This window comes from Brienomyrus brachyistius, chromosome 15 (assembly GCF_023856365.1).
Source record: "Brienomyrus brachyistius isolate T26 chromosome 15, BBRACH_0.4, whole genome shotgun sequence".
Taxonomy (NCBI): domain Eukaryota; kingdom Metazoa; phylum Chordata; class Actinopteri; order Osteoglossiformes; family Mormyridae; genus Brienomyrus; species Brienomyrus brachyistius.
In genome coordinates this window covers 1714142-1740351 of record NC_064547.1, presented here as the reverse complement: position 1 = coordinate 1740351, position 26210 = coordinate 1714142, and the positions used below count along the sequence as shown (strand labels likewise).

Genomic DNA, 26210 nt, shown 5'->3' with positions numbered 1-26210 from the left:
CATTGAAGCAAACTTCGCTTTGCGATTTTGAAGGGATCCACCTCCTTCCGAAGACTTCGAGGGGAGAGGAGTTCATTGCGGACTTACCTGTAAGGACAGACGACTGTATTTTAAGGGAACATATAACCTTTACAGCAGAAGCACTGGGTAGAACACTGCCATGCAATTTATAATAATGCTACAAGACATATTTCTGTTGTAAAACTTCTGGAAAATGTTTGTGTTAAAATGTGGCAGTTGTATGACAAAATTAAATTGTATCCACCCATGCAAAGAGAAACTATTTCAATCAGTATACAGGAAACCTGTTTTATGATAGCATAAACTATCCCACTAGGTTAACAGAGAAAGAGCATGACTATATATTTTTCTTCATTAAAATCCTAAACATTCCCTCACAAGGAAACCGCATCACAGACATGAATAACTTGGATTATGGTTAGTGTCAGTACACAATGACCTCTGAAAAACCTCGTCAAAGATCAGCAACCAGACTACATCCTTCAGTAAGTCTCAGGGGACAAGCCACTCCCCACCAGTGAATCCATACCTGGTTAATGGTTAATTACCATTTACCTGTGATCATTTAGGATGTGTGAATGGTATAAGACAGAGAATGGTGCAGTAAACAAGTAGCATCCAATCAGAAGCATTTCTGTGGGCAGCAACATTATTAATGAGGGAGGTCAGCCAGAATCATTAAAGCTGATGTAGGTGTGCAGGAAGACCTGTCTGAACACACAGCCCACCCTGTCCAACCTTGAAGCAGCTCTCAAGGAAAAGCTGGCCTTACACAGTACTAGCTACGCGTGCAAGATAAGGTAGCTGCTGAGTGTATATATCCTCATATGGGAAAATATTATGGGCTTTTGTCATGCAACCATATGCTAGTCTGGCAAAACAGTTTTCAATTTCATAGTGGAAACAAATTATAGCATTTTTTCAATTATGTAAATGTGTGCTGTGCCCAAACTTGGAAAAAGGGGGAAAAAAAATTAAGGGAACACCAGTTTGGCTGTAAAAAGTAATAAAGTGTCCTGATGTTACAAATACCATCTGAATAACATTGACATTATTTTCAATAACATCTAATTTAAACTGGGACTCTGGCTGGCAAACCAACTGAAACGTGTCACTGCCACGCTAAGCGAAACAGTGCAGCAGTAACTGTGAAAAACTAAAAACATATGAGTAAGTCTCCTGGGACAGGCACCACACCTGGCTGTGAAAGCTCTCCCAAATAACACAATGGCATGGTCATTTTTAGCCAAATACACTTATATTTGCTTAATGGGAAAGTATTCTCAGAGGGTAGGTCGACACACGATGTCCTGTGTTGACACATTGACGACTTTAAGAAATATCTAACGGTATCTTCAGTAACTTTACATAGCTACGACACACAGGCAGCTACGGAAAATCCCACCTGTTATATACTGTTGATCATTTAATTACTTTCTTTGATTCCAACATTCTTAAGAGCGGAGATGAGATTTAACATATGCTGTTATCGTTGTTATATATGTTGAAATCTTAATTGTTAACAGATGCTGTAATGAGCATGTTGACTAAAACCATCCGGTTGCTTACATGAGCCATACTCTCAAAACTAATGACAGAACTTCTTCTGAAATTGGCATATGCAGACGAGATATTATAAACCCATCTTTGTTTAATCTATATGTTTCCACAACTTTTAGATAGCTGTGATCATTGTAAGCCCTTTCGAAATATCCAATCTGGATGTGAATGGTTCGATTGTCTACAGGCGTAAGTAAGGGTTAGGAAAAATGTGTTGCTCGTCAGTTGTGTGTTGGCCTACAGTTAAAGGACGTGAATGATATGCATCGTTCCTGATAACGCTAAAACATGGGGCAGTTGTTGCTACACTATATTGCCAGAAGTGTTAGGATTTACCATTCGAACTACGTTCTTACTCTCACCTATGGTCATGAGGTTTGGGTAGTGAAAGGCTGAGATCGCAGATACAAGCGCCAGAAATGAGTTTCCTCCACAGGGTTCTGGGCTCAGCCTTAGAGTTAGGGGGAGGAGCTTGGACATCTGGGAGGAGCTCGGACATCTGGGAGGGGCTCACAGCAGAGCCGCTGCTCCTCCGCATCGAAAGGAGCCAGCTGAGGTGGTTCAGGCATTGATGTAGGATTCCCCCTGGACACCTCCCTGGGGAGGTGTCTCGGAGATGTCCGACCAGAAAGAGACCCCAGGGCAGACCCAGGACACACAGGAGAGATGAATATTAATGAGTTTTCCTGAACCGCTCTGTAAAACGGGAACCCTGAAAAATTGATATCTGTCGACATACAAGCATGAGGTGGAACATCGGTCATCCTGGTGCAGTCAAACTATCTAGCCCATGACTGCAATAAGACACAGTGGCTGGTAACAGACTTCTGGAGAAGAAGTTTGTCTTAAAGAACTCAACATCTGACATGGTCGAGTCACTGAAATTCTTGGGAACTGTTCTCCTCCTGTGAGATAACAACGTTTGCGTCATAAAACAGGGACAGCAGAGGTTCTTTTCAGGGCAGCCGAAGCAACTCAGGGCTCAACCCCTCAGAAGATGTTGCTCTGGGCAGATGCCATGTCATTGGTGATTAAAGTTAATTCTTATTTTGATTGTGAACTTGCCAATATTGCATGAATGCAAAACTAGAAAGAAAGAGACTGTCCTTTTGTTGCCTTCTCATAACATATATTTAAAAGTATTTTTTCCTTATTTAAAATATCATCTTACTTTACTTACTTTACGACCAAGTTTTCCCTGACATGATTCCCTGTAATGTAAAATACCAAAGATTAAGATTCAACTGACTGGAAACCTGACTGACAATCTAAAAAACACAAGCGACAGATTCGACTTTGTTTTAATGTGATTTGTTTTTACATAAACAAGAGGATGAAAAGCACACACAGAGCCAGAGGACATGATTCGGGTCTAAGGGATAACTTGTGTAAAATGAGAAGACAGTGTTGTCTACCAAAGAGATAATATTTGCTTTGGTTAAGTCAGCAGAGCTTTTGAGTGATGTGATAATGCTGGTCAGTTACACGGTTTAAGCCGGATTAACATCTGTGAACAGCTGCTGAAAAGAGATGGCAGAGTTATGGGCGAGGGAATGAGTTTACTTTCAACATTGGTGAGGACAAAATCAGCCCCCAACACCCCTAAACACACACACATGTGCAGGCACACACACAAATGCATGTTTGTATTCATATCTTTGTGGGGACCATCCATTCATTTCTATGGACATAACCCTTATCCCAGCAACGAGCTCTAAGCTTAACCATAACTAACCAAACAAAATACAAAACTCCTGGTGTTTTTAGTTTTTTGATTGCAGTCACATATTTTGATAAAATTGAGTTTCCCCTTGTGAGGAAAGGTCAAAATAACAGGTTTTTATCACACTGTGGGGACATTTTGTATATACAAATTCATGACCCCCCCCCCCACACACACACACACACACACGCACGCACGCACACACACACACAGTCATGCATACTTCGAAATGGCTGTTCATTGAATACCCAAAGATTAATTGAGCATTACACCAGAATTGCAACCCTGTCAACTAGACAATAGATCTACCAAAACTTTAACTCAAAAAATAGGTTATCAAAACAATTATATTATGATAATTAATAATTATTATAAAAATGCACTATAACAAATATAAAAAGTGCAAGAATGAAAGAAAATAGTCTAAAGATGCAATAATAATTTGTTTGGGGAAAGAATCACAGCAGATTCGTCTGTAATGGTGTAAAGACGGAAGAAGCTCGTCTGTCACAAAATGTTACCACTCACACTGAGCCACGTGCAAAAACTGTACCTAACATAATCATCAAAAATTTTCACGGAACACACTTATAATAAACAAATTGAACGATACTGGTAATCAGTGAGTCAGTTCCCATCTAAAGTGGCTGCATGTTGTTACTGGGAGCGACAAACGTCTCGCAAACCTGTGTATTAGTGTGTAACTTGATACTTTTAGTTGCCTCCTCTCCTTCGTGAACGTTAAAGGGGACGAGTTAGCAAGACAGACGGGGAAGGAAATGGACCGACATCAGGATGCACAACGAACATCAGCAGGAAACATTTTATCATTAATTCTGCTCTCACCTTAACGTGAGAAAGTCTGGAGATTGCTAAATGTCCCTGTCATCCAGTCCCATATCTGCACGCTTGTTTGGTAGGGACGTGCGCCTACCATTGACACACAGACCTACACCCTTGCCTGTGGGGTTGGCACAAGGTACACACAGAATTTTCTGGCTTTAATGGGAGACTTACTTGTTAGTCACATGCAGGCTTGCCATTCAATTACTGAAGCAAGCGAGAATCTCACAAGCTACTGGGAAGGAGTCCTTATTGGGTCAGCCAGCATGGAGAAATGTCATTGGGCTGCAGTGGAGAGCCAGGTCACCCACAGAAAAGCCACTCACCATAGAAAGAGCATGCAAGCTCCTGATGCATAGAGCAGAGGCAGGAATGGAACACTTAGCCTTGGAGGCATAAAGAAACGATGCATTTTATTTTGATTGCAGTTTTTATCAAAAGCACCTTACAGTCGAAGCAAGGGTAACCATTTCATTATGTGCATTCACCAGCATCCAAACACGCAAGCTAATATTCTAATCGCTGTGGTACAGGAGATGCCCATCGCGTCACGATTTAAGCTCCAACCCAAAGCAGATAGGGAATCAAAAGGGGTAAACGAGTGCTGAAATTGGGCAGGAGCACATGCATGGTGGGGCAGGTTTCTGGGAAGGAGGGGGGGACAGGATCCAGCTGTTTGTGACCAGCGATATGGTGTCGGATGAACGGTTAAAATATGATAAATACTTGTTTGCAAGTTGAGAACTGTAATGGTATTATGACAGAATGCCATTAGAGACCAAAGGCCATTCATGCAGGAGGGCAGTAAGATGCATGAGTGAGTATGAATAAGCATCATTTGTCATGCTGGAAATATAGATAAATTCTGCAGAAATATTTGCATATTTGTAAGGGAATCGCACTTTCTTTCTGTGACTATCTTTGTTCTGTCTTGTGTCGTTATTTTTTGTATTGGATCCATTGAGCTGAAATGAGTGAGTTGAGTGATCATGAAGTAAAAAGGAGAATAAGGGACCAAGTAAGTGATCTTGACATCTGCGTGAAATAAGTGTATAGCGCCTTTTTTCTGAACTATTGTTGAACAGAAACATTTGTTCCATATGTTCAATACTTGGCAGCTACATTAGTGCAATAAAGTTACACGGCATCCTCATATATTGCTATCTTTGCACATTTGATGTGTTTTTAGTGTTTATTTAAATGGTTTCAAGAAACTGCCTTTCTCCTGTTCACTTTGATAATAATATCAGAAAATTCACAAAGTTAATATTCCCCGAGGGGTATTCTGTTAAAAGCCCCGCGGGCAGACAGAATCACTGAAGCGTACAATTTCAAATTCTCTGGCAGTTCAGCAAATTGACCAGATAATTATTGTGCTTTATTGCACATCACTGTGCAATAGCCTTTTGCTTTGTATCTTGCCCATGATTTGCCATTCCTCACATTATGTGTGAGTGTACAGGATTACAATTAACGATGGATATCGGTTATGATGGATATTGATCAGGATGGATATCGGTTAGGATGGATATCAATCATTGCCAGCAGTTGTGTCAGAAGGAGTTTGATGTGTGTGTGGGGGGGGGATTTGCCCCTGTTGCAGCAGGGGGTGCAATGTATATTGTGATACAGCAGGCACACATATGATAGCCACATCGGGTTTTAAAAAAATAAATAAAAGTAAAAGATTTCATTATTTAAAATAAGTTTAACAGTTTAGAAATAAACATAACAAAAAATAAGTGATCCATATGATAGAATCATTTTGTCTGACACCAAACTACGATCTTCATTAGCTAGGCCTATATTTTTCGTTTTCGTTCTCTGCATGGGCAGCGAAAGAGCCTCAGCAATGCGCGGATTTATTTATTTATTGGGGGGGGGGCTTGCCCCCATGTTTCTGATGCCATTGTTTGTTAGCATTACACAGATAAATATTAGTTTACAATGTTATTGTCTTCAGTGTGAAGGAGTAATTCACAACACCATTCCTATTTACATCAATATTCAGAATTGCGTGATGACTACAATAACATACAATAACACCATGGTGTGTCATTGTCAGTCGAACATCAATATACGTCTCTGAGTGTCAGCAGGCTGATCCTGAAGTATCATGTATCATCGTTTATGTAGATGCGTGTGAGCGGTAGGGTTATTTCTCACAACAAATCTCATTATCTTTTTCTTTCTTGTTGCTAAAAACCTAAAATGTTTGCTGTGTAAAAAGCTGTTAAAAGCTGATCCATGCTAATCTGCTATGTCAAGTCTCACATGCGTTTCCAAGTTTGACAGGAAGGAGAGTTAATTTGGGCAGACACTAGCTGAATAAATTACAAAGCACTTAACAGAAATCGTAAAACATGATCCTTTGTACTGCGTGACTTATTTTAACTGCCCAAAGGAAATATTTTGGCTTTGAAGGAGCGATTGGTTTGCCTGCCCGAGGTGCCATTTCGGTAGTTAACATCTTATTCCATATATTCTTTATATTTTTTATTTTGACAGTCATCAGTTTCCAGGATTGCATGGTATCTTACACCTTCATTGAATTCATTATTTTAAGGGACCGTCTGCGAGGATGTAATTCAAGTTCCTCGTTTTAGTTTTGTGGGCAAACAAAGCTTAGAGACACTTGTCAGGTTGCATAACCTGCCCCTTAATAACTCCCCAAACATGGATTATGCTTATGGAATGTCTGGCTTTGAAATGCTATACGTGTATGAATGTGTGTGTCTGGGGGTGTGTGTGTCTGTGTGCCAAAGCACTTTCGCACAGGCCTGTTTCCCAACATCCCTGCCAAGCTCCCAAAGGTAACTGGTTTTTATGTGGGATTTGTATAAACCCAGAACAAGTAGCGACTCATTTTTAAGCTGTCGTAAGTTTTCAATGAAGCAGAAGTATTCACAGGGCTGTGTTAGAAAAGCTCATTAACAGCCAAACCGAAGGCCAGAGGCGCACAAGTGTGAACCTGCCCTTCCTTAAGCCCTTAACAGTAAAAGTGATGCGTATCCACATAAAAATTCAATGTCTTTCCTTTTAATAAAGCCACATCCCCAGTATATGATACACCCGCAGACACATTTTTATATGCAAAAAGAAGAAATCAGTTTTATTATGTGTATAGGACGATTGCTTAAACATCCAAGGCGTACATAAAGAATACAAGACAAAAGAAGGACATAGACAATCCAGAGTGCTGGCTCAAACTCAGCAATTCCTACATCTCCATTCACAGTCGAGGCCACCTGAGCCTCTTTGAGGCATCTTGAGTTCTTTGATCTTATTCGTCCCTGATGCCGCACCTATCAAGAAGTATAGATACTGTATATGCAGTAAGTATAGAACCTGTTCTCTAAAAACATCACATTCACTGTCTTTCTCAATGTTACAGCTTAGCTTACAAAAACGCAGTGGCACATATTTAAGTTATGCATAATATAAAATTACAAACTCAAGGAAACCACAAAGTAACCGATACATTAATCCCTTCGGTTTTCTTCTGATAGCTGTTTACGTGAAATATTAGGAATGTATAAAAAGCTGGAAATGTTCACATATGATTCAAAAATGTATTAAAAATAATTAACATATTTCAAGTGAGCAGCGAAGACAACACCACTCAGTTCTGGGAGAAACATGTTATTTTTGTTTCTGTTGCTGTAAGAAAGCAAACGCAGGCGGCCCTTCTGTCCTCTGTCTGTCATGGACTTTAAACAATTTACATGATGAGGAAAACAATTCAGGATTTAACCAGGTCAGGCATTCATACGTTTTCAAAGCAATGTTTTAAAATGTTTTATCATATATACATTTAAAGGCCATTAGGTCACTTTTGAAGGATATGTACAGTACTGTGCAAAAGTCTTATGCAGTCAAATTATGATTAAATGTTGGTCATATTGGTGTAAAACGATAACAGTTAATCTGTTACAGTGTGTTAGCTTAGCTATTTCCATACCTCAGTATCCACGGTAACCATCCAATACACCCATCTATTCGTTAGCATACCATGTTTGGCTAATCAATACCTCATCATTTAACCATTTAAGTTAATTAATTAAGGGAGTTGATGGTGAAATTTAAGCAGCAGCCCCCCTGCGGAGAGGCTCCGGAGCCGAAGCAGTGTTCTATCCATCAACAAGACACCAGTAGCTTTTTTTAGGTAACAAAAGATTTTTTTTGTGCTTTTTTCTAAGCACATTAAAGCGTACAGATTAATACTTTTACGCATTTTCTTTGACAGCCTTTTGCACGTTACTGTATGTCATTCTTAGATGAACTTTACTGCGGTTTCCTAAGAATCTAACATGCTGCTATTATCCACAAAAGCATTTAACCACTGGTCACAGCCCCATTTGGGTCCATTCGCTGGCTCCTCTACTGGGAGACGCGCTTTAGATGCTGATATACCTGCACGAGCTCTCACCGGCCGGTATGATATGCATGACGCTTATACACGATGCATACTGAGTAGTATGAATGGTTTTACTGCCTTCTCCACATGCACATTTCCATTGAGTATGGTGCAATAAAAGAATTCACTGTTTATCCAAATAAGAAGAGTGCTTTTACAGCAAAGCGTAATGGAAAAAGTCCCGCTATCGAACCAAACTAGTTATGATCAGAATGAGTAGAGATATAAGCTTTTTGTAACCTTGGAGAAAATGACCTTCTATATAAATTCCTGAAAATTAGAACCTAATGGTGTCTAGAGATTCCAAAGTATATGCGGAAACAAGCTTTTATGTAGCTACAAGGTTACATGCATGACGGGTTGGTGTTCAGCTCTTACAAAGCAGAAGTTACTGTGATGGCAATTACAGTGTATCAGTATTTAGCTTGTTTAATCAAAAGCGACCTGTCAGTGATCTTCATCAGTGATTTTACCCAATCATCACTGGGATTAGTGCAGATTTGTTTCCATTTTCCTTTGTAGTTCACTCTGAACCTGTAGGACAAAATTATAGTGCAATTGATAAATCCGCTTCTCTCCCATTTTCCATGTTAGTATACTTGAAACAGAGATATAAATATGGCTGTAAATATTAGTAACATTACTCTTTTGGTATTGTTGAACTTTTACTTGTATCCATGACAAGGAGAGTAATGCTGCGCTCACTGGCTAGTACTCACACGATAGCCGGCAGGTTGCAGCCGCCGTCTGTTTCCTGCCTCCTGTAGTCCACCACCAGTCTCCTCGTCGACTTCCTGATACCTTGTACATACCTGAGGCAGCAGTTCTCGTATGAACCTGTAAGTCAACATGTTACTAAGTATCATTAGCAGATACACCATCATCTCCCTTACAGGCAGCCCTGTAGCCTGCCCTGTAGCCTGCCCTGTAGCCAATACCAGCCAAAGAGGTCAGAAGACTCATTACCTAACACATGTTCTTAAAATTCATTTTCACTGCTGTTTGCTCAGATTTATAATTCCGCTTCTGCACCACAGCTTACTATTCCATGTTCAAGAGTGAAATACATTTTTAGGCTTTTAAAACATAATTCCATTTCCTATAAGTGGTAACAACGAAGAACAAAGCAAATGTTGTTTTCGTTGCCATCCACAGCAACCAAAGAGTATTGCATCCTGTTCATTGATTTAGATATTGACTTTTACTGTAAAGTGGTGAATCATTTTTGGTTGGTGTCGATTGGCCCATAAAAATGTTTTTTGACAGTAAAATAAGCTTTGGGGCCACATACAGTAAATTTAAAAACAAGCCCCCTCCCCCCAAGGGTTGTGGGGAAAAAGGAAAGAAAACATGAAAAACGTCAGCGATGGGACTCGAGTTAGAGGCAGAAACACCTGTGATACACAGAATGGCAACTTGCCTCATGCTAAAATGTACTGAGTTTGTAAGCATTAGTTTCAAGGCTGGAACATGTAGCTCCCTCAATCTGAAACTAACGCAGCAACATGATATTAATCCCCTTCAGAAGCATGTAAGCATTTCGCTCTGTTGTCAGCGGCTAAGGAGTGTGGTCTGATACAATATACAGTGCATGAGTATTCAAGTCTGAAAACTGACGACTGTATCAATCTCTTTATCACATGCTAACTGACATACAGTTAGCATACAGTGCCGTCCACTCTGTAGTACAAAATGAGTTTTAATGCTCACAAATGCCTCAGCGAAATTGTAAAATATCTGCTTCTTTTACACATAACCCTATGTACATGCAGTGTCCTCCCCCGTAGCGCACACTGCCATGCTGGTGGATTCCCACGCCACACAAACGCTCACCACTTACCTGCTTTTCTCACACTCTCTCTCTCTTTATTGAGCAACTCCTCAAGCTTGGAAGACTGAGCTGTTTCCTCCTCCGCCCCCCGCCCTCCGCCCCCCGCCCCCCGCCCCCCGCCCTCCGCCCCAGCCCCTCCAGCCAAAACGGTGAGACTGGTGGGAACCCAAACATCTCGGCGACCTGCCGGATCCGAACCAGCCTCTATTCTCTGCCTTTTTCCTTTTGCAGACAAGTTAATGTGGCGCAGTGGTGATGGAAACCGCATCTCCGGGGTCGGCTGCCCCAGTGCGCCGCTGGAGAGCTTTCTGGCTACCACCCCTTCAGCTGCTCCCACTTCTTTATGTTAAGCTGGTCTATCATAATCATCAGCATGTGATCCAAATACATATTGCATGTTTGGAAAAAAATGAGCAAAATCTGTCTGTATGCGTCGTACCACTGGCATATTTTTTGAGTTTGTGGTCAATACAAACGTTTCTCGACCATGTCGGCATATCTCTCTGTGTCATTTAAGATCAGCAAGATCTTTTTGTGCAGATAACATAAGCTCAGTCAATAGCCATATCACTGCATATATTTCCTTTAGAGGCAATGCTGAATACCTTAAGGAAAACGGTTTGAGGACTGCATGGTCAGGAAAAGCTTAGTATACAGTATAAGAGCATCCTTATACGCTTTCATACTGTGCAGTACATTAGTTTAAGATGAACTTCATTGATCCGGGAGGGAAATTCTGGATCTACATAGAGTATATATACACCATGCGTAAATGACATACTGTACCTTGTGCCAGGGTGAGGTACAGGCAGGTAAAGATCAGGATGCAGAAAAACACGCTGAACTTCATGGCTTGAGCAGATAGGGCTGCATAAACGATGAAGAATATGTGACTATCTGAAGCGTTATACAGAAGGCGAGAACAGCCATGCCTGCAATCATTTTTATGCCACGTTAAAGGTTTTATTTAAAATCAGCGCTCATACTATTCTATTCTAATCAAAATGCTGCAAGGATTAATTCGATGGTGGTTAATACAAATGATTCTTGGCAGTGTCAGCATTATATCTCATTGTAATAATGTGTTATTACTTAAAAATAATGCAAAAATCCCAGTATTAAATTATAGTGTTTATTGAGCTATTACAGTCTTCATTTTAAACCAGTTGCACTCGTATACAAACAGTACGTCTTAATATAATATAACATATAATATAATACAAGCTTTGTTATCTCAAGATAATGAAATAATTAACTCGTAATAATTTACTCTGCATTTACAGAATAACTGCAGCCATGACTGTTCTCGGCTTCCATAACTAATGTATGGTGATAGGCTGCAAATTAATGCACTGGTTTGGGTCTTATCATTGACTTCAGTTACCAGAGTTACTATGATATCTGATACTGTAGTGTACGTACTATTATCCTTAAAATTATACAATGATATATACAAACCACTGTGCTCACGATATTCAACAAGGAGGATGACTGACAAAATTTAAAGGTACTTACACTCTTCAAATGAGAAGCAGTAACAAAGCTGGATGTTTGAGCTCCTTCCAGAAAGTTCTCTTGCCTGGGATTTGATCAGGGCCCTTTTATGATCTCTCCCGCCCCCTGTTTTCAGCCCCCTGAAGCTCACCCCTCCTTCTTGGCAGACTTAAAGTTTTCGCAAGAATTAAAAAAAATAATAATAATTGACAAAATAAATTCCCTCATAGAGGTCATATACGCAGTAATTGTAATGAACTTTGATATTAATGAAAAGCCAAAACTACAACAATGAATCTCCAAGATGGGGATGGTTCCGATCAATACAATAAAAAGTCAGCTTAAGTCGGCTTTTTCCTTTCTTTACTTTTTTACTTTTGAAAAGTCATAGTTGCATTAAGTTTAATCAAAAACACCTATACATCACTTCCTAATACATGCAGTTTCATTTAAAATTCAGTCAAATGGCTTATAGTTGTTTTGAAATTTTCATTTAATGTTCCTTTCATATATTGAACTTCATTCAGTATGAAATATTTAAACAAAGATAATATTCAGCGGTATGCTATTCACATCCATTAACAGTAACATCAGAATGAAATGGAATCGTACATTAACACTAAAGCAAAACTCATCTTTCCACATGACTTCACTTTGGACTTACTGCACGTAATTGGATCACCTCACATATCACGATTACTTTCGCTTGTGCTTTCTCATATTACAGTACGGACTCACTGTTCTCGGATAATCTAAAAAGCACTTAGCTTTTCTTATTTTTGGCATGGATTCTGCTTAAAAACAAAATAAAGTCAAGCTGCGACAGGAATGCTGTTTGTATTGCTGCATCATAATGGATTTGTATGGACCAGTCAAACCAAACTTCTCAGACCAGGTCAGCAGCTGGGTAATTCCGACCACCCTGCTTTTGTTGATTTCTGGGAAATTAAGCAAATAATTGCAGCAAACATAGTTGTAGGAATCAGCTTTAATGCGGGGCTGACTGGGTTACACGCTTGCATATAACACAAATCGTAACAGAGTTCATTTCTCCTTTGGGTATCGTACCAGCCTATCTTTGGATAGATAAGCCCCACGGAGTTTTGATCTACATTTAGCCTTAGAGAAAGTCCTTTAACTCACAGGGCAAGAATAAGCCCTGTAACTGATACCCCTGGGGAGTGATCAAAGGCCAGTATTGTTATCATCGATGTTCAGAAGCGTTCACATATCAGGCAGTACGTCTGACATATAAAGGAAAAAAACAGCTCTGTGAGTAAATTAGCATGTGCTGAGAACACTAAAAAGATTTTTATAAGCTAAGCTATAAACGGGGACCAAGAAAACAGGAAGTACAGTTCAAGACACAACGAGATCTGTGCCGAGATACGTGCCGACATCATCATCCAACCAGCCATCTCCCTATAGCTGAAGTAGCACCAAGCATCCTGAAGAGGACACCAGTGCATCACAGGGTAACACACAATGGGCAATTTCACCATGCCAGGCTGACTTTCCAAAGATGGGGCAATGCAGAGGTGCAAACTGCACAGGCGAGATTCACCCGTCCGTGGGAGGGTGCTGAACACCGAGGCAGCGTGCCACCTTTAACTGGCTATTTGTTAAATACAAAAATGCTTTTAATGCCGACCCAGAGTATAGCATGAACCCCAAATATTACCATCCAATTAGCATGAAGCAATTTAAAACATTAACAGTCCTTAGTTTTGAAAGACAGAAATGGCCCATTCTGTCTGCCTGTTTCAGGACATTTATCATAGTCCAATTAATATTTGCTACCCTGGATCGCCACCTCGTGCTAAAAGTGAATCTGCAGCATAGTATGCAAATAATTATAAAATAATATTTGAAAAGAAGAGCATTTTCGCTTTTGTATGTATAGCATAAAACGTGATGCACATAATGAAGTAAGTGAAACTTCTCCAGTCACTTTGAATGAGCTCCTTTTGAAGTGTCAGAACCTCTAGGTTTTATTCATTAGCGTTAATCTACTTTTAACAACCTTAATCCCTACCCAGCACTAAGCATAACCATGAGTAATCAAACAAAATATGAGACTTTTGGCATTTTTAGGTTTTACCTGAAAAATGGTCCCCCCACAACATTAAAATGATTTTGATTACACTGTGGGGGACATTTGGTCACACACACAGATGGGTGCCACTGTTGCTTGACATCCCAAAGATCAGGGGCTCATAGCCCTCCTTTGCTTTCTTGGCACGTCGCCCTTTTGTTATACAGTTTGCCTCTGGTTTTCCAGAATTCGCCAGCAGTCCAAACACATGCAATAAATTGCTCTTTGTATGCTGGACTGGAACTGCATTCAGAGAGCAGCCCTGCCTTATGTCCTGTATGGACTGGGACAGGCCCCCCAGCATCCTGTACTGGATAAGTGGCTGGAAGATGGATGTGCACATCTGAGGTCCTTAATATCATCAGGAACAGCTGCAAAAGTGTGCTTTGGTTCTCTAGAATCTTCTGCAGTGTGCTGACATGATTCTCCCCAAATGTTCTTGCTTCTTTCCTTTATACACTTACAAGGATGACCGCAAATGGAAGGAATCACTGGAACTGCACATTACATGACCGTGCATAGGTCACTGAAGCTGGGAGAGAACATAAAGCACGAACACAAGTATGAAACACTGTATACCTTCAAAGCTCCTCAAAGACACCCCGCAGAATCTGCAGTTGCAAAGATTGTCACAAGGAGCATTTGTGCCACAAAAAGAACCACAGGAGTGCTGCATACATGGCCTACCTTACGCAGATATATTATCTGGCTGATTAAATTGCCTGTTTTTAAGATGACATGCATATATCGACACTGGAGGAAAACCCAGCGGCAATGTCCCTTTAAATATTTAGCATGAGCAGTGCAAGGAAGGTGAGATCATTTCACTTGTCGAAATGTCATTTTAGAGCAGGCAGGCTGTAGGCAGCGTTCTCAGCCAACAGACAGTGTACTGTACAGTGCTGCCTTGTGTATAATGCTACAGTACTGCAAAGAACTCCAGTTACCTATATTTTATTTATCTGCAAAGTATCTAAACTACTTAGTACAGTATGAAAGACATCTTACACTATGGCAGAGCAAAGTACCATAACTTTGTAAGTGACTATGGAAATATTCAATCAACGCCCAAATTGTTTGACATCCTTTTCTTAAGGTAATGTGGACGTTAGACAGGGGATACCTGTGTAATGTATGATATGACATTTAAGTCATCTTTAAAAAATGGCACATATACAGTTTGCTGACCTCCCCGTGACGGGCAACATGAGGAATTCCAGTGAGCAAATGTGGAAAACCTAGAAGGCTGTTGAGCCAAGTGGAAGTAGAAAATCAGGTGGCATACGCAAGAATACCCATAATTCTATGCTGTGAGATAGGAAAACTGGGTCTGGTGGTGTCTGGAAGAATATGTAAAAAATGTACAATAAGCTGGTTGCATAAGTCTGCACACCCTTAAGTTAATTCTTTGTTGAAGCACCTTTTGATTTAATTACAGCATTCAGACTTTCTGAATACGAGTCTACATCTTGACTTGCCAATATTTGCCCACTCTTCCTTGAAAAAGTGCCCCAAATATGTCAGATTATGAGGGCGTCTCTTGTCAACTTTGTAAGAAAAGACTTCCATCTCGCGACCCTACCCCATAGTGCAGACATATAGAGAATACAGGAGATTGTCACATGTAGGACACACCCAGAAATTCCTGCAGCTCCTTCAGTGTTACTGTAGGCCTCTTGGCAGCCTCCCTGACCAGATTTCATCTTGTCTTTTCATTAATTTTGAAGGGACGTCCAGTTCTTGATAGCGTCACTGTTGTCCCATATTTCCTCCACTTCTCGATGACTCTCCACTGTGTTCCATGGTTTATCTAATGCTGTGGAAATTTTTTATACCCATCTCCTGACATATCTTTCTACAATGAGATCCCTTTGATGCTTTGTAAGCTCTCCCAATCAGATTTGTTTTTCAATTGAATTGTGCAGGTTATAGGTCAAATTGAAGGTGGGAAAATTTTGAAATGATTCATCTTAGTCTCATTTTTTTTACTTCACAAGAACCTGGCATTTATAAGTACAGCCTGCCTGGAACTCAGCAATACCTTCATTTACTTCAGGCTGATGGAAGAGTTGTAGGACCAGCAAGGATGACACACTCCATGGCCCAGCCACAAGCTCACCTTCAGGGGTACTAAAGTACCACAGGTATCCTCACTGACTGTGACATACACCACCTGCACAGCGCTTCGTAATGGCTTGCTCCCCCCACAGTTAGCCCCCAGCTATTAGTGTAGAAGCTGGAGGTAGTCTAAACACAGTTTAACATTAACAGAAGGAGATTTGCAATAGGATTTGCATGCATGCTGCTCGTGTTTTTACAACAGAAAATATACAATCTCATGTTAGGCCTACTTGTTCTCGTGTATTTCTTGGATAAACTTCAAAATCTGTCAGTTTCGATTTTTTTTTTGTTCATCTTTAAGGGGTCAGTGACGCTGGCAGAGTAATTTTCAAGAAATTCTGGAAAAAGGAATGGAAATTTTTATTCAACAAAAAAAATTCTGCATATTTTGAAAACATCTGCAGTGTTCTTGAAAAAATAGGTAGAAAACACATAACATGGCAGGAGAAGCTTGGGGTTTCGATCTGTGTTCTGTTATCGCTTCAGGCTGTATCCGTGTTAATGCAAAGAGCCTGCAACATCAACAGACTGCGAATCAGGTAACCAACAATCCCAGAGGCACCAGCCAAGGTCACAGTAATGGCCATTTCTTACGTATGTTTTTAACAGAAGTCAGTATTCATGTCATGTCACATTTGCAGTAATTCCCCCCCGCTCCCCTCCCAACACCACAGCCGGTCCTTATACTCAGAAACCACTTGTTAGGGAAACGGCAGCCAGCTGTGTGTAAAAGCTCTCAGTCTGTGAGTCTGGAGCTGGGGAGGGTCACACAGGCCGGAACACCCTCCAATCTGCCACAGTATCACACAACACCCGCCGCTGTGGAAACACATTAATACTCTTCTGAGCCGGTGCCAGGAGTGAAACCTAGGAGCTGGATTTCAGCGAGCGGCTGCCATGTCAGCTGATCACCGACCTCGTGCCACCAGATGGCCCACGAGCAGAGGCCAGCCGGCCCCGGTTTCCTGAAGTGACACCATAGGGGATGAACAGCCCCTCTAGACGGCACGCTTTGGTATTATTTCTCAATTTGGTGCGTTTTGTAAAGTATCACAAAACACGACAAATGTTCTTCCTTCTTACGTTGTGCCCAGCATTGCGTGCACTTCAGGGCCGAGCGCACAGAGCTGGACGCCGGTGAGCAGCAGGAAGAACAGAACAGCAGGAAGAACAGCAGGAAGAACAGCACGGTGCCCTGCCACCATGCAGCCAGGCTCACAGCTTTCCCTCCAGCTGCAGACTGCACTACCGGGAACAGCCCTCATGTCACACAGAGGGAGGTTGACAAAGATCCAGGAAGGAGCCCAACCGAAGCTTCTTACCGTCATTGGTAAACAGCTCTCCCGAGTTTTTAAAACCCTTCTTTGAATATTGCAGGTAAAAAGAGCTACAAAAATCATTCATAAAGAGTTTTCAAGTTCATTCAAGATTACAGGGAACAAACCTCAGTGTCACTAATGTAAAAATTCAAAGTGGCGTTTACAAAACAATGCCCATCGTTTTACCAAAAATATTCATTAAGAAACATCTCATTTGACGTGATTTGCTGATTGAAGTGCTTCATTCATATTCTGGTGACAATGAGAGTCCATGCCCTGCTTCACGTTGATAGTTTGGTCCCAGTTCGCAGATGCCTTGTCCCGTGGAGATCAGTCTAGTAACTGGTATTCTTGTTTCCGATACAGACAGTAATGCTGGACCATGAACACCACGTCAAAGAAAATGGAGAATACGCCCAAGCCAAACTTCGTCGGGTCCCCAAAAATCAGCCGCCATTCATCTGCAAATAAACACAAACCAAACAGTATTTACTGAAGCACAGAGGTAGAAAAATACATTTCTCAGGTTTATCTGCTTTACGCAAGACCCTGTAGCTGTTCGTTGCAGTACCCAGTGATTATTCCATTATTTTCTTGGAAAATGATTTTGGAAAACATACAAGAGTGTCACCTTGACTCTGTCTGTATCTGAGTGTGCAACATCCCCCTGCGCCAGGCGGGAGGGCCTTGGTATCCTGGGCTCCTCCCGCAGTCCAAAGGCATGCAGACTCTCGGAAGTGTGTGTTTATGTTTGCCCCATAACTGACTGATCCCCCACAGGCTGCACTCCTGCCTTACGTCCTGTACTGCTGGGATTGGCTACAGGGCCAGCTGTGACCCTGCTTTTGATAGGCTGCTGGAGGATGGATGGATGGATGGCAGAATGCTATCAAACTTTGGTTTGCCATTAGTTCCTCTCCTAACAGAACCATTTCAGGTTCTGGTCAGAAGGGAGGCAGATGAAGGCCAGCCAGGAGCTGGGCTGCCAGATTGGGCAGGGTAGGGTTAGGGTGATACTACATACCGTGTTCATTCTGGCCAAAAATATCCCCGCCATGCGCTCACCAGAATAGTGTCACCTTATAAAATACCGTATAATGTGGTCTAATGTCTGGATGGTATGACAGTATTAAAGATCAAATACCACTCAGGCATAGTGCTGGTCGGGGTCTCGGCAGTAAAACTTCTTGCCGGGTAATTTTACAACCAGTGAACAGCATAATGACAAGGACATTATGCGTCATCTGAGAGTGACAGAAGGGTGCCGTCACATTGCGGGAGATTCACAGGACATCAAGGATAAGGTGGCAAGTCTGATTTCTTAGATTCTCCCTCTGGAGATTATGCATTTATATCTGGAAGTGTGAGTATCACGCCAGATGCAGCGTAGGGTACTGAACCTCACCATTATTGTAGGACTCCAGAAACATCTGCAGAAGGCTGAAAGTGCCCCCAGTGAAGTCAAGCAGGACATTCCCGATGCTCCACCCTTCAGTGCTTTTCCTCTGATAGTTCATGTAAGCCTTAGGGAACAGACAGACTACCATGAAGTGAGGCGCGAGTAAACAAAGGAAGACTGCCGTGTTACTGGCAGCATGCAGAGCCAGGCAGGGCTGTGATCCAAGGCATGTTACGGCGTTAAGTGGCATGAGGATCAGAGCTTCTGTATGGCTGAGAAAGGCAGCTCTTCACAACAAGACCGTGAGCTCAGAGATGAGGTAAATCATGACGTCTCATCCAAGGTCATCAGCTAATAATAATAACATGAATTAAAATGGCCAGATATCGCACTTATTACTTAGCATTAATCACAGGGTTGCCAACTTTGGTCAGCTGGATGGAGTGAGATTTTCAATCTGAGACAAGTCTGCACACATTTACACGTATGTAAGAGTTATTTACCTTGTAAATGGTCTGTGGGGGTTGCACACTGGCCCAGTGCTTTTGATGTAGCTAATTTTAGGTTTATAATGGAATAACATAGATTTGCCCTAAAATTTCTGATGTGAGCGTGACAGTCTGAAAGTGTGAGTGTCGTGCCAGATGCGTGAGAGCTGGCAGCCCTGTAATCACAATACGATTTGAACTGCCTACAAAATATAGAGCAGCAAGCAACAGACAAGTATACCTGTGGTATGTATTTCACCAGAGTCACACCTAACTTAATGTAGGAGAAGTAATAGAGATATTCCAGCCATGTGATGGTGCCAGCCAGAGCCAGGAAGAGAGTAACCAGAGCAAATGACCAGCCGATCACCAGCAAAACAATGGCCACCTTAGACACCTTCTGTCCACCTCTCTAAAAGGCAAAAAACAAGAGTCACATTCTGCCATTTTTTTTCTCATTGGGGGAAGATGGAGAGATCATCAGGCAAATGGTCAGCAAAATGGCTGCTCGCTTACCTCGTAAAGGGCCGCTTACCTCGTAAAGCGCACACTGGCAGATGTATATCAGTGTCAGCACCACCGCATGCAGGCTGAAAAACACATCATTGGAATCTACTGGGTTCACACCATTTGGATTCTTCTTCAGGAACTCCTCCTGGGAAGAGAAAATCCCAACATTTATCAGCACACATAATATCCCCTGTATGGGCTGCACACATATGCCCCCACCCCGAGGAAGTGAGCCCCTGCAATGAGTGCCCTCAGAGGGTCTCCCTGCATCTCCTCCCTGCATCTCCTCCCTGCATCTCCTCCCTGCATCTCCTCCCTCCCCATCCTTGCAGATGCCTTTACATCCACTGAAACTTGGCTGAAAGGCCAGGACTGTATACAGCCACTGAAGTCTTATTGTGTTACTTAATATAACCACACACAATAAAATATGCACGAAGCTTCTCTTACTTTGCAAACCTCACACTCCCCGTGTAAAAGCTAACAAGTTAAAAACCTACCTTCATATAGGGGACCCAGAAAAGGCCCACATTGAAGACGCTGTAAGCAATAAATCCAGTCAGATTGAGGGCTAGGAAGTCAAAGTTCAGGCCGACCACACTGCAGAGACGGGGAAACAAAAACAAATGTTACCGGTCAATACATGGCCAATTTGTATTCAGTTTGAAATGACAATAAAGGAAAACTACAGACAAACAGCTTATACTATAGTATATGTATAAAGAAAAACCTTTTTCTTTTCCAGTTCTCATATATTTGAGGGTAGAATGAAATGGACCATGCTAGGAAGTAAATCCAGCCGATCACTTGGTTGATTATCTCAAGTATTCTGCTGCGTATGACCAGGAACCGGATCCGGGCTGCAAATCTGATACGAACAGGAGATTTTTTTTGGGACAAGCAAACACAAGTTCCAAGTCTTAAAGTTTCTCTTTCCCATTGCAGATCTGCCGAAATCTCTTTGCGCTACACGACAAAAACAAAAAAGTTACTAAATTAAATTTACAAGGCCCTCCTGTTCTACATAAAAATCATTCAGTAATCATTCAGTAATAATACAACTGACTACTGTTGGATATGACTAAAGTTGGTTGATCTCAGCTATACCAAAACGTAAAATGTATATTTACTTGTCATCTACTAGCTGGGGCTTTAAAACTCTCATTAATCTTTAACGCTGATCTGTCAGCATGACTCCGGTTCCTCTGCGTCCTACTTGCCCGCTGTCATGTTCTGGTGACTTACCCTAGTAGGTCACTGCTGTTGCTGTAGAGGTAAGCGGTTACCTGACCCACTTTTTCAGCATGGACCTCAAAGCTGCTGGATTGGGCTCCTGCAAGCAGCAGAACCTATCAAAAAGCATTCAATAATCAAACCAGTGTTACATTAACATTGGTATGGACCTCAGGACATGCTGCTAGCAACAAGGATGGGCCTCAAAACTCACACACACAGGAAGCCGCGATGGGCCTCAAAAGTCACACACACAGGAGGCCGCGATGGCCCTCAAAACTCACACACACAGGAAGCCGCGATGGGCCTCAAAACTCACACACACAGGAGGCCGCGATGGGCCTCAAAAGTCACACGCACAGGAAGCCGCGATGGGCCTCAAAAGTCACACGCACAGGAGGCCGCGATGGGCCTCAAAAGTCACACGCACAGGAGGCCGCGATGGGCCTCAAAAGTCACACGCACAGGAGGCCGCGATGGGCCTCAAAAGTCACACGCACAGGAGGCCGCGATGGGCCTCAAAAGTCACACGCACAGGAGGCCGCGATGGGCCTCAAAAGTCACACACACAGGAGGCCGCGATGGGCCTCAAAAGTCACACGCACAGGAGGCCGCGATGGGCCTCAAAAGTCACACGCACAAGAGGCCGCGATGGGCCTCAAAAGTCACACACAGGAAGCCGCGATGGGCCTCAAAAGTCGCACACACAGGAAGCCGCGATGGGCCTCAAAAGTCACACACACACAGGAAGCCGCGATGGGCCTCAAAAGTCACACACACACAGGAAGCCGCGATGGGCCTCAAAAGTCACACACACAGGAAGCCGCGATGGGCCTCAAAAGTCACACACACAGGAAGCCGCGATGGGCCTCAAAAGTCACACACACAGGAAGCCGCGATGGGCCTCAAAAGTCACACACACAGGAAGCCGCGATGGGCCTCAAAACTCACACGTATAAACATCACATATTTCAAGTGGACACTGAGCACACAATTCATATGGAAATATATTAAAAGGCAAGAAAAATATTAATGAACAACCATCCATCCATCCATCCTTGTGCAGTATAGAGTTGTATTGAGACTCATTGCACAAAACACATGGCAAAAGGCAGCAGCTGCTGCAAATGCACGATTTAAATACGCTTATTCGTCTGCCAATACCTTTTTCGACTAAGGGAGGAATCTAAAGTACCTATATTTGGCAAAAATAAGGACAGAAATGCCAGAGAAGCCCTCAGCACAAAACATCTTACCTCTTCAGGGAGCAGAATAATGCCGGTGATATTTCGAGAAGAATAAGTAACATTGAAGTGCAGGACAACAGTGTGGTTCACTGGAGAACTAAAAAAAAACACGAGTTACTGTTCTGCTAAGTAATCAACTTCAATGGCAAAATATACTGAATATCTAAACACAGCTCTGCCTGAAATAAAATGCAACGCAAAAAGAAACTTGTACTTCAAAGAGTCAAACAAAGGCCCTACCATCTTGATGCAATCATGTAATACTTTCTTCTGAAAATGACTAATAATACAAATGTCCCAGCTACAAAGCCAGCTCACAGTAGGAAACCCTTCAATAATCTTGGTAAGCCTAGTTGACACCCCTTATGCACATTCCGCATCACTGTACCACAAATCATAGCTTACAATATTATGTTTGCCATTTACAACACGATCCATTTCACAGTCTTTCACTTCAAGTAAATTTACAGCAGGTTAGACAGCAGATCCCACTTCTGATTTCTGTATGTGCAATGCTACAGGAAAAACAGTTTTGCAGTTTCCAACAGAAACTGCACAGTAAATTCATGTTTTTGCTAAAGGTAGTGCCACTAATCGTAACTGTTCACATGTGGAGCGTGATCTCCAACACACCCTCCTGAAGTCTTCCACCAAGCGGAGCAGAGTCTTGAGTCTTTTTCAGGAACCCATAGCAGATAAGAAACCAGCCAGTACTGCTGCTTACAGTGCTGCTTACAGTGCTGCTTACAGTGCTGCTTACAGTGCTGCTTACAGTGCTGCTTACACTTACAGGGATGATCAGTCCTGATTTCTATTCCACTGACCCAAGCAACCTATACACACGAGCATTGTTCAGTTCATACATGTTTTACCGAGAGCTGTGTGTTAAAATGTGTGACATGGGAGTAAAAGGCCTGAATCATTAAAACTCAATATTAAAAATCACCTTAAGTATATTCATCACTGAATTTCCTTCCCATGTGGTTGTGGGATCATTTGTAAAGCTTTTCATATTGTCACCCTTCACACATGCTGCCACCCCAGCAGTATCTGACCGAAATATCCACAACACACTCCTCAAAAACATATGGTCAACATTACAACCCATTGTCTTGAATTCTAAGAACTCCAACAATAGTCTTAAAGCTGCCCCTTTGTGATAATCTGATCCAGAATGGTTCTGACACATTGGGCCACGATAAGTTTAGATCACAAGATGGATCTGCTTCGACTCTGAAAAGGGAAATTGTTTCTCTCTGAGACTGATCCCATTGAAGTCTGACTTTCACAGCCATTTTCTCATTCAGGTCGATAGGCTGAGATCCCTCTTTGTAGAGGTTAAACAATTCATTTGTATTACCATACAAAGGGTATATGGGGAAAAAAACAAATGTATATGGATTATATTAATCTCTACTGAGCAACTGAAGACAATTAAGAGAAGTCAAAATACATTTAAGATGATATAATAGAATAACTTGATACTGTAATGATGTGGCCTCCATTAGATAAATAACAAGCTGTATAGCATATTTTTAACAAGAACATTAAACTGGTGTGCAAATATAGCTTTGAATACAGTATCATGTTCTTACTGACTTCTTAAAAATGACAGGTTCCTGTCAGACTTTCGTAATCACAATACATTTAAAAAATAAACATTCTAATTTATTTATCATATAGGTGTAATCACGTATAACGATGGACTGTTATAATGGCGTTTCTCAATTTAAACTCTATAAATTACCTTGCCTCAAAACTGATGTTTTGCGAAGTATTCTCCACTAAACTTACAACTGGTGGAGCAGACAGGGTCACATTTGCGTCTATAGGGAGAAGAAACCAAAACAGCATTGCACTGCAGATAATTGTATACTCATCATTAGTAATGTTGTTCAAATTTTACCATAAAGCGTAATATTAGCTGCACGATAACCAAGCAATCGCGTATTTCGTTGAATATTCCATACGGTACTTTAGAAACTCACCACATGTCATAAGAACTCTTAAAACCAGAGCCAGAGTAGAGAGAACTCTGTATGCTGACATCCTCCCTGTTAAAAATGGCACCTGTGGGCTTCTGCTTTAGAAAAAAATCCCTTTCCTGGTATAAAAAAAACTACAAATCAAGCAACATGGCTCATTTTTCACGCCGTAACAGAAAAACATTAAACAATGAATTTAACTTCATTATGTCACATCTTTACGTAATATACAACATAACACATTGAATACATACTGTAATACAGTATATGTATATACACAAATACTTCTCCTTTAGTGTATGGTACAAAGTAAGTTAAATACAAATAACTCGCAAAATAAAAGCGGCCTTTATTTTAATCACATATTCATGCCGTTCCATGTGTAACGCTCACACGCTCACATCCATATTTTTACAGACATACAACTTACAAACTCACAACTCCGCAGACTGTCCGGCTTCACGTTGTTTCTTCCGCGTCCGTCATGCGGGTCACATGACAAAAGTCAGCTGATTTGTGCCCGGGGCGGGTGACGTATAGTTTTTTGTACCTTCCGAGATGCTGTTTGTTCAGTAAAGCCCGCACATTTCGGATATTCCATCTGTGCGAACTCACTTCCTCAGCTATGTTCGCCATATGCTCAACATTATTTACCACCGCTATCTGTGATGTAGTTGTCACAAATATTTGTAAAAACTGCACAGACATAACAATGCTATTTGTTACTGAGTTGACAGGGCAAAAGCAGAATAAAACAAATGAAAAAATAAAAACACGTGCATTTGCATCGACTATCACTGCACCATTAATTCTTTAAAATTTCAGTATGGTTTCTTGAAAAGAAAACAGTATCGTGCCTTGTAAACTTGCCAATGAACACCGTAATCATATCCTATTCTTTCTACATCATACTGACATCATGTTTCCCCAGACACAGATGACGATAAACAACGTTCCAAATAAGCTTATTTAGCATACCATCCATTGCAAACCCTATAGATGGCCCTCTCCCTCTCTCTGAATACCCTACATATTCATCATATTTCATCGCCTGATTAAAATAAGTATGTACTTGAGAATAATGATGTTGTCAACCGGTCGAATAGATCAAATACCTAAAATTACCGGATTTATGATTTATGACTGTAAGGTATACGGGTGATCTTTTCCGAACACCTGGATAAAGGCAAGTTCCTTTTTCTAAAACAAAGTCCATATCGCCACCTACTGTATAGGAGTGCAATCAAGTGTACCACGCACTAACCTGATGCAAAAAGTTTTCCTGATCAGGAAAAATCCAGCCCAACAAATCTCTGTTTAAGAAACTGATCAGATATTTTATCACATATAAGAACAAACATATTTCCTATAAGCCATAATACACGAATAGCTGGTATGGAAAGTCTGATGCCGCAATGGAATGGCCGGGAACACGTGACTTACATTTTCATCTCACAGAAACCAAAACCACCAGTCAACTCAATGCAGCATTAGTCCTGTGTGCCACTGGGTGCGATCAGCTTATCACAGCCGTTTCTATAGCCTCCACATAAATGGTCCACTCACATGTTGCTGATTCCACGTGCCTTGTAAAAAAATGTAAATATTTTTTAAAATTGTAAAACCAGCTGGCACTTGTTTTTTCAAAGTTTTGTTTTTTTGGCCTCAATTGCCTGTTTACCCCTGTTTATACACAATAATATTAATCTGCTGCCTGTTCCCAGCATAATATCTGCATTTCAGCATGTACAGTAATACTTGATTACTGCCAAAATGTATTTACATGTTTATTAGGAAACATCTGAAGTTTTGAATCTCTGCAGGTTGCACGGAGGAGACACATGACGAATATACTTTCTCCTGCCATTAAAAACATGTCATTCAGTGTTACAGTGCAAGTGTAAAACAAAATGCAATAAATTGC

At 41.4% G+C, this 26210-nt stretch overlaps 1 protein-coding gene across 4 annotated transcripts; it reads right to left on the bottom strand.

Moving 5' to 3' along the window:
* Positions 1-16441: 16441 nt before the first annotated feature.
* Positions 16442-24958, bottom strand: ctns (cystinosin, lysosomal cystine transporter). Of its 4 annotated transcripts, none has more exons than XM_048977242.1 (11): positions 24717-24958; positions 24290-24384; positions 24049-24127; positions 22311-22398; positions 21067-21170; positions 20552-20689; positions 20322-20421; positions 19847-19966; positions 19553-19723; positions 18830-18947; positions 16442-17885 (listed from the first exon to the last, which is right to left on the bottom strand). In XM_048977242.1, exons 2-11 carry the CDS (start codon positions 24348-24350, stop codon positions 17755-17757), a joined length of 1110 nt encoding a protein of 369 aa, XP_048833199.1. In that variant the 5' UTR covers positions 24351-24384; positions 24717-24958; the 3' UTR covers positions 16442-17754. The 4 variants fall into 4 exon arrangements, with proteins under 4 accessions (XP_048833199.1, XP_048833198.1, XP_048833197.1 ...); XM_048977241.1 differs by having other exon boundaries at positions 24290-24420; positions 24717-24957; XM_048977240.1 differs by having other exon boundaries at positions 24290-24405; positions 24717-24957.
* Positions 24959-26210: the final 1252 nt, after the last annotated feature.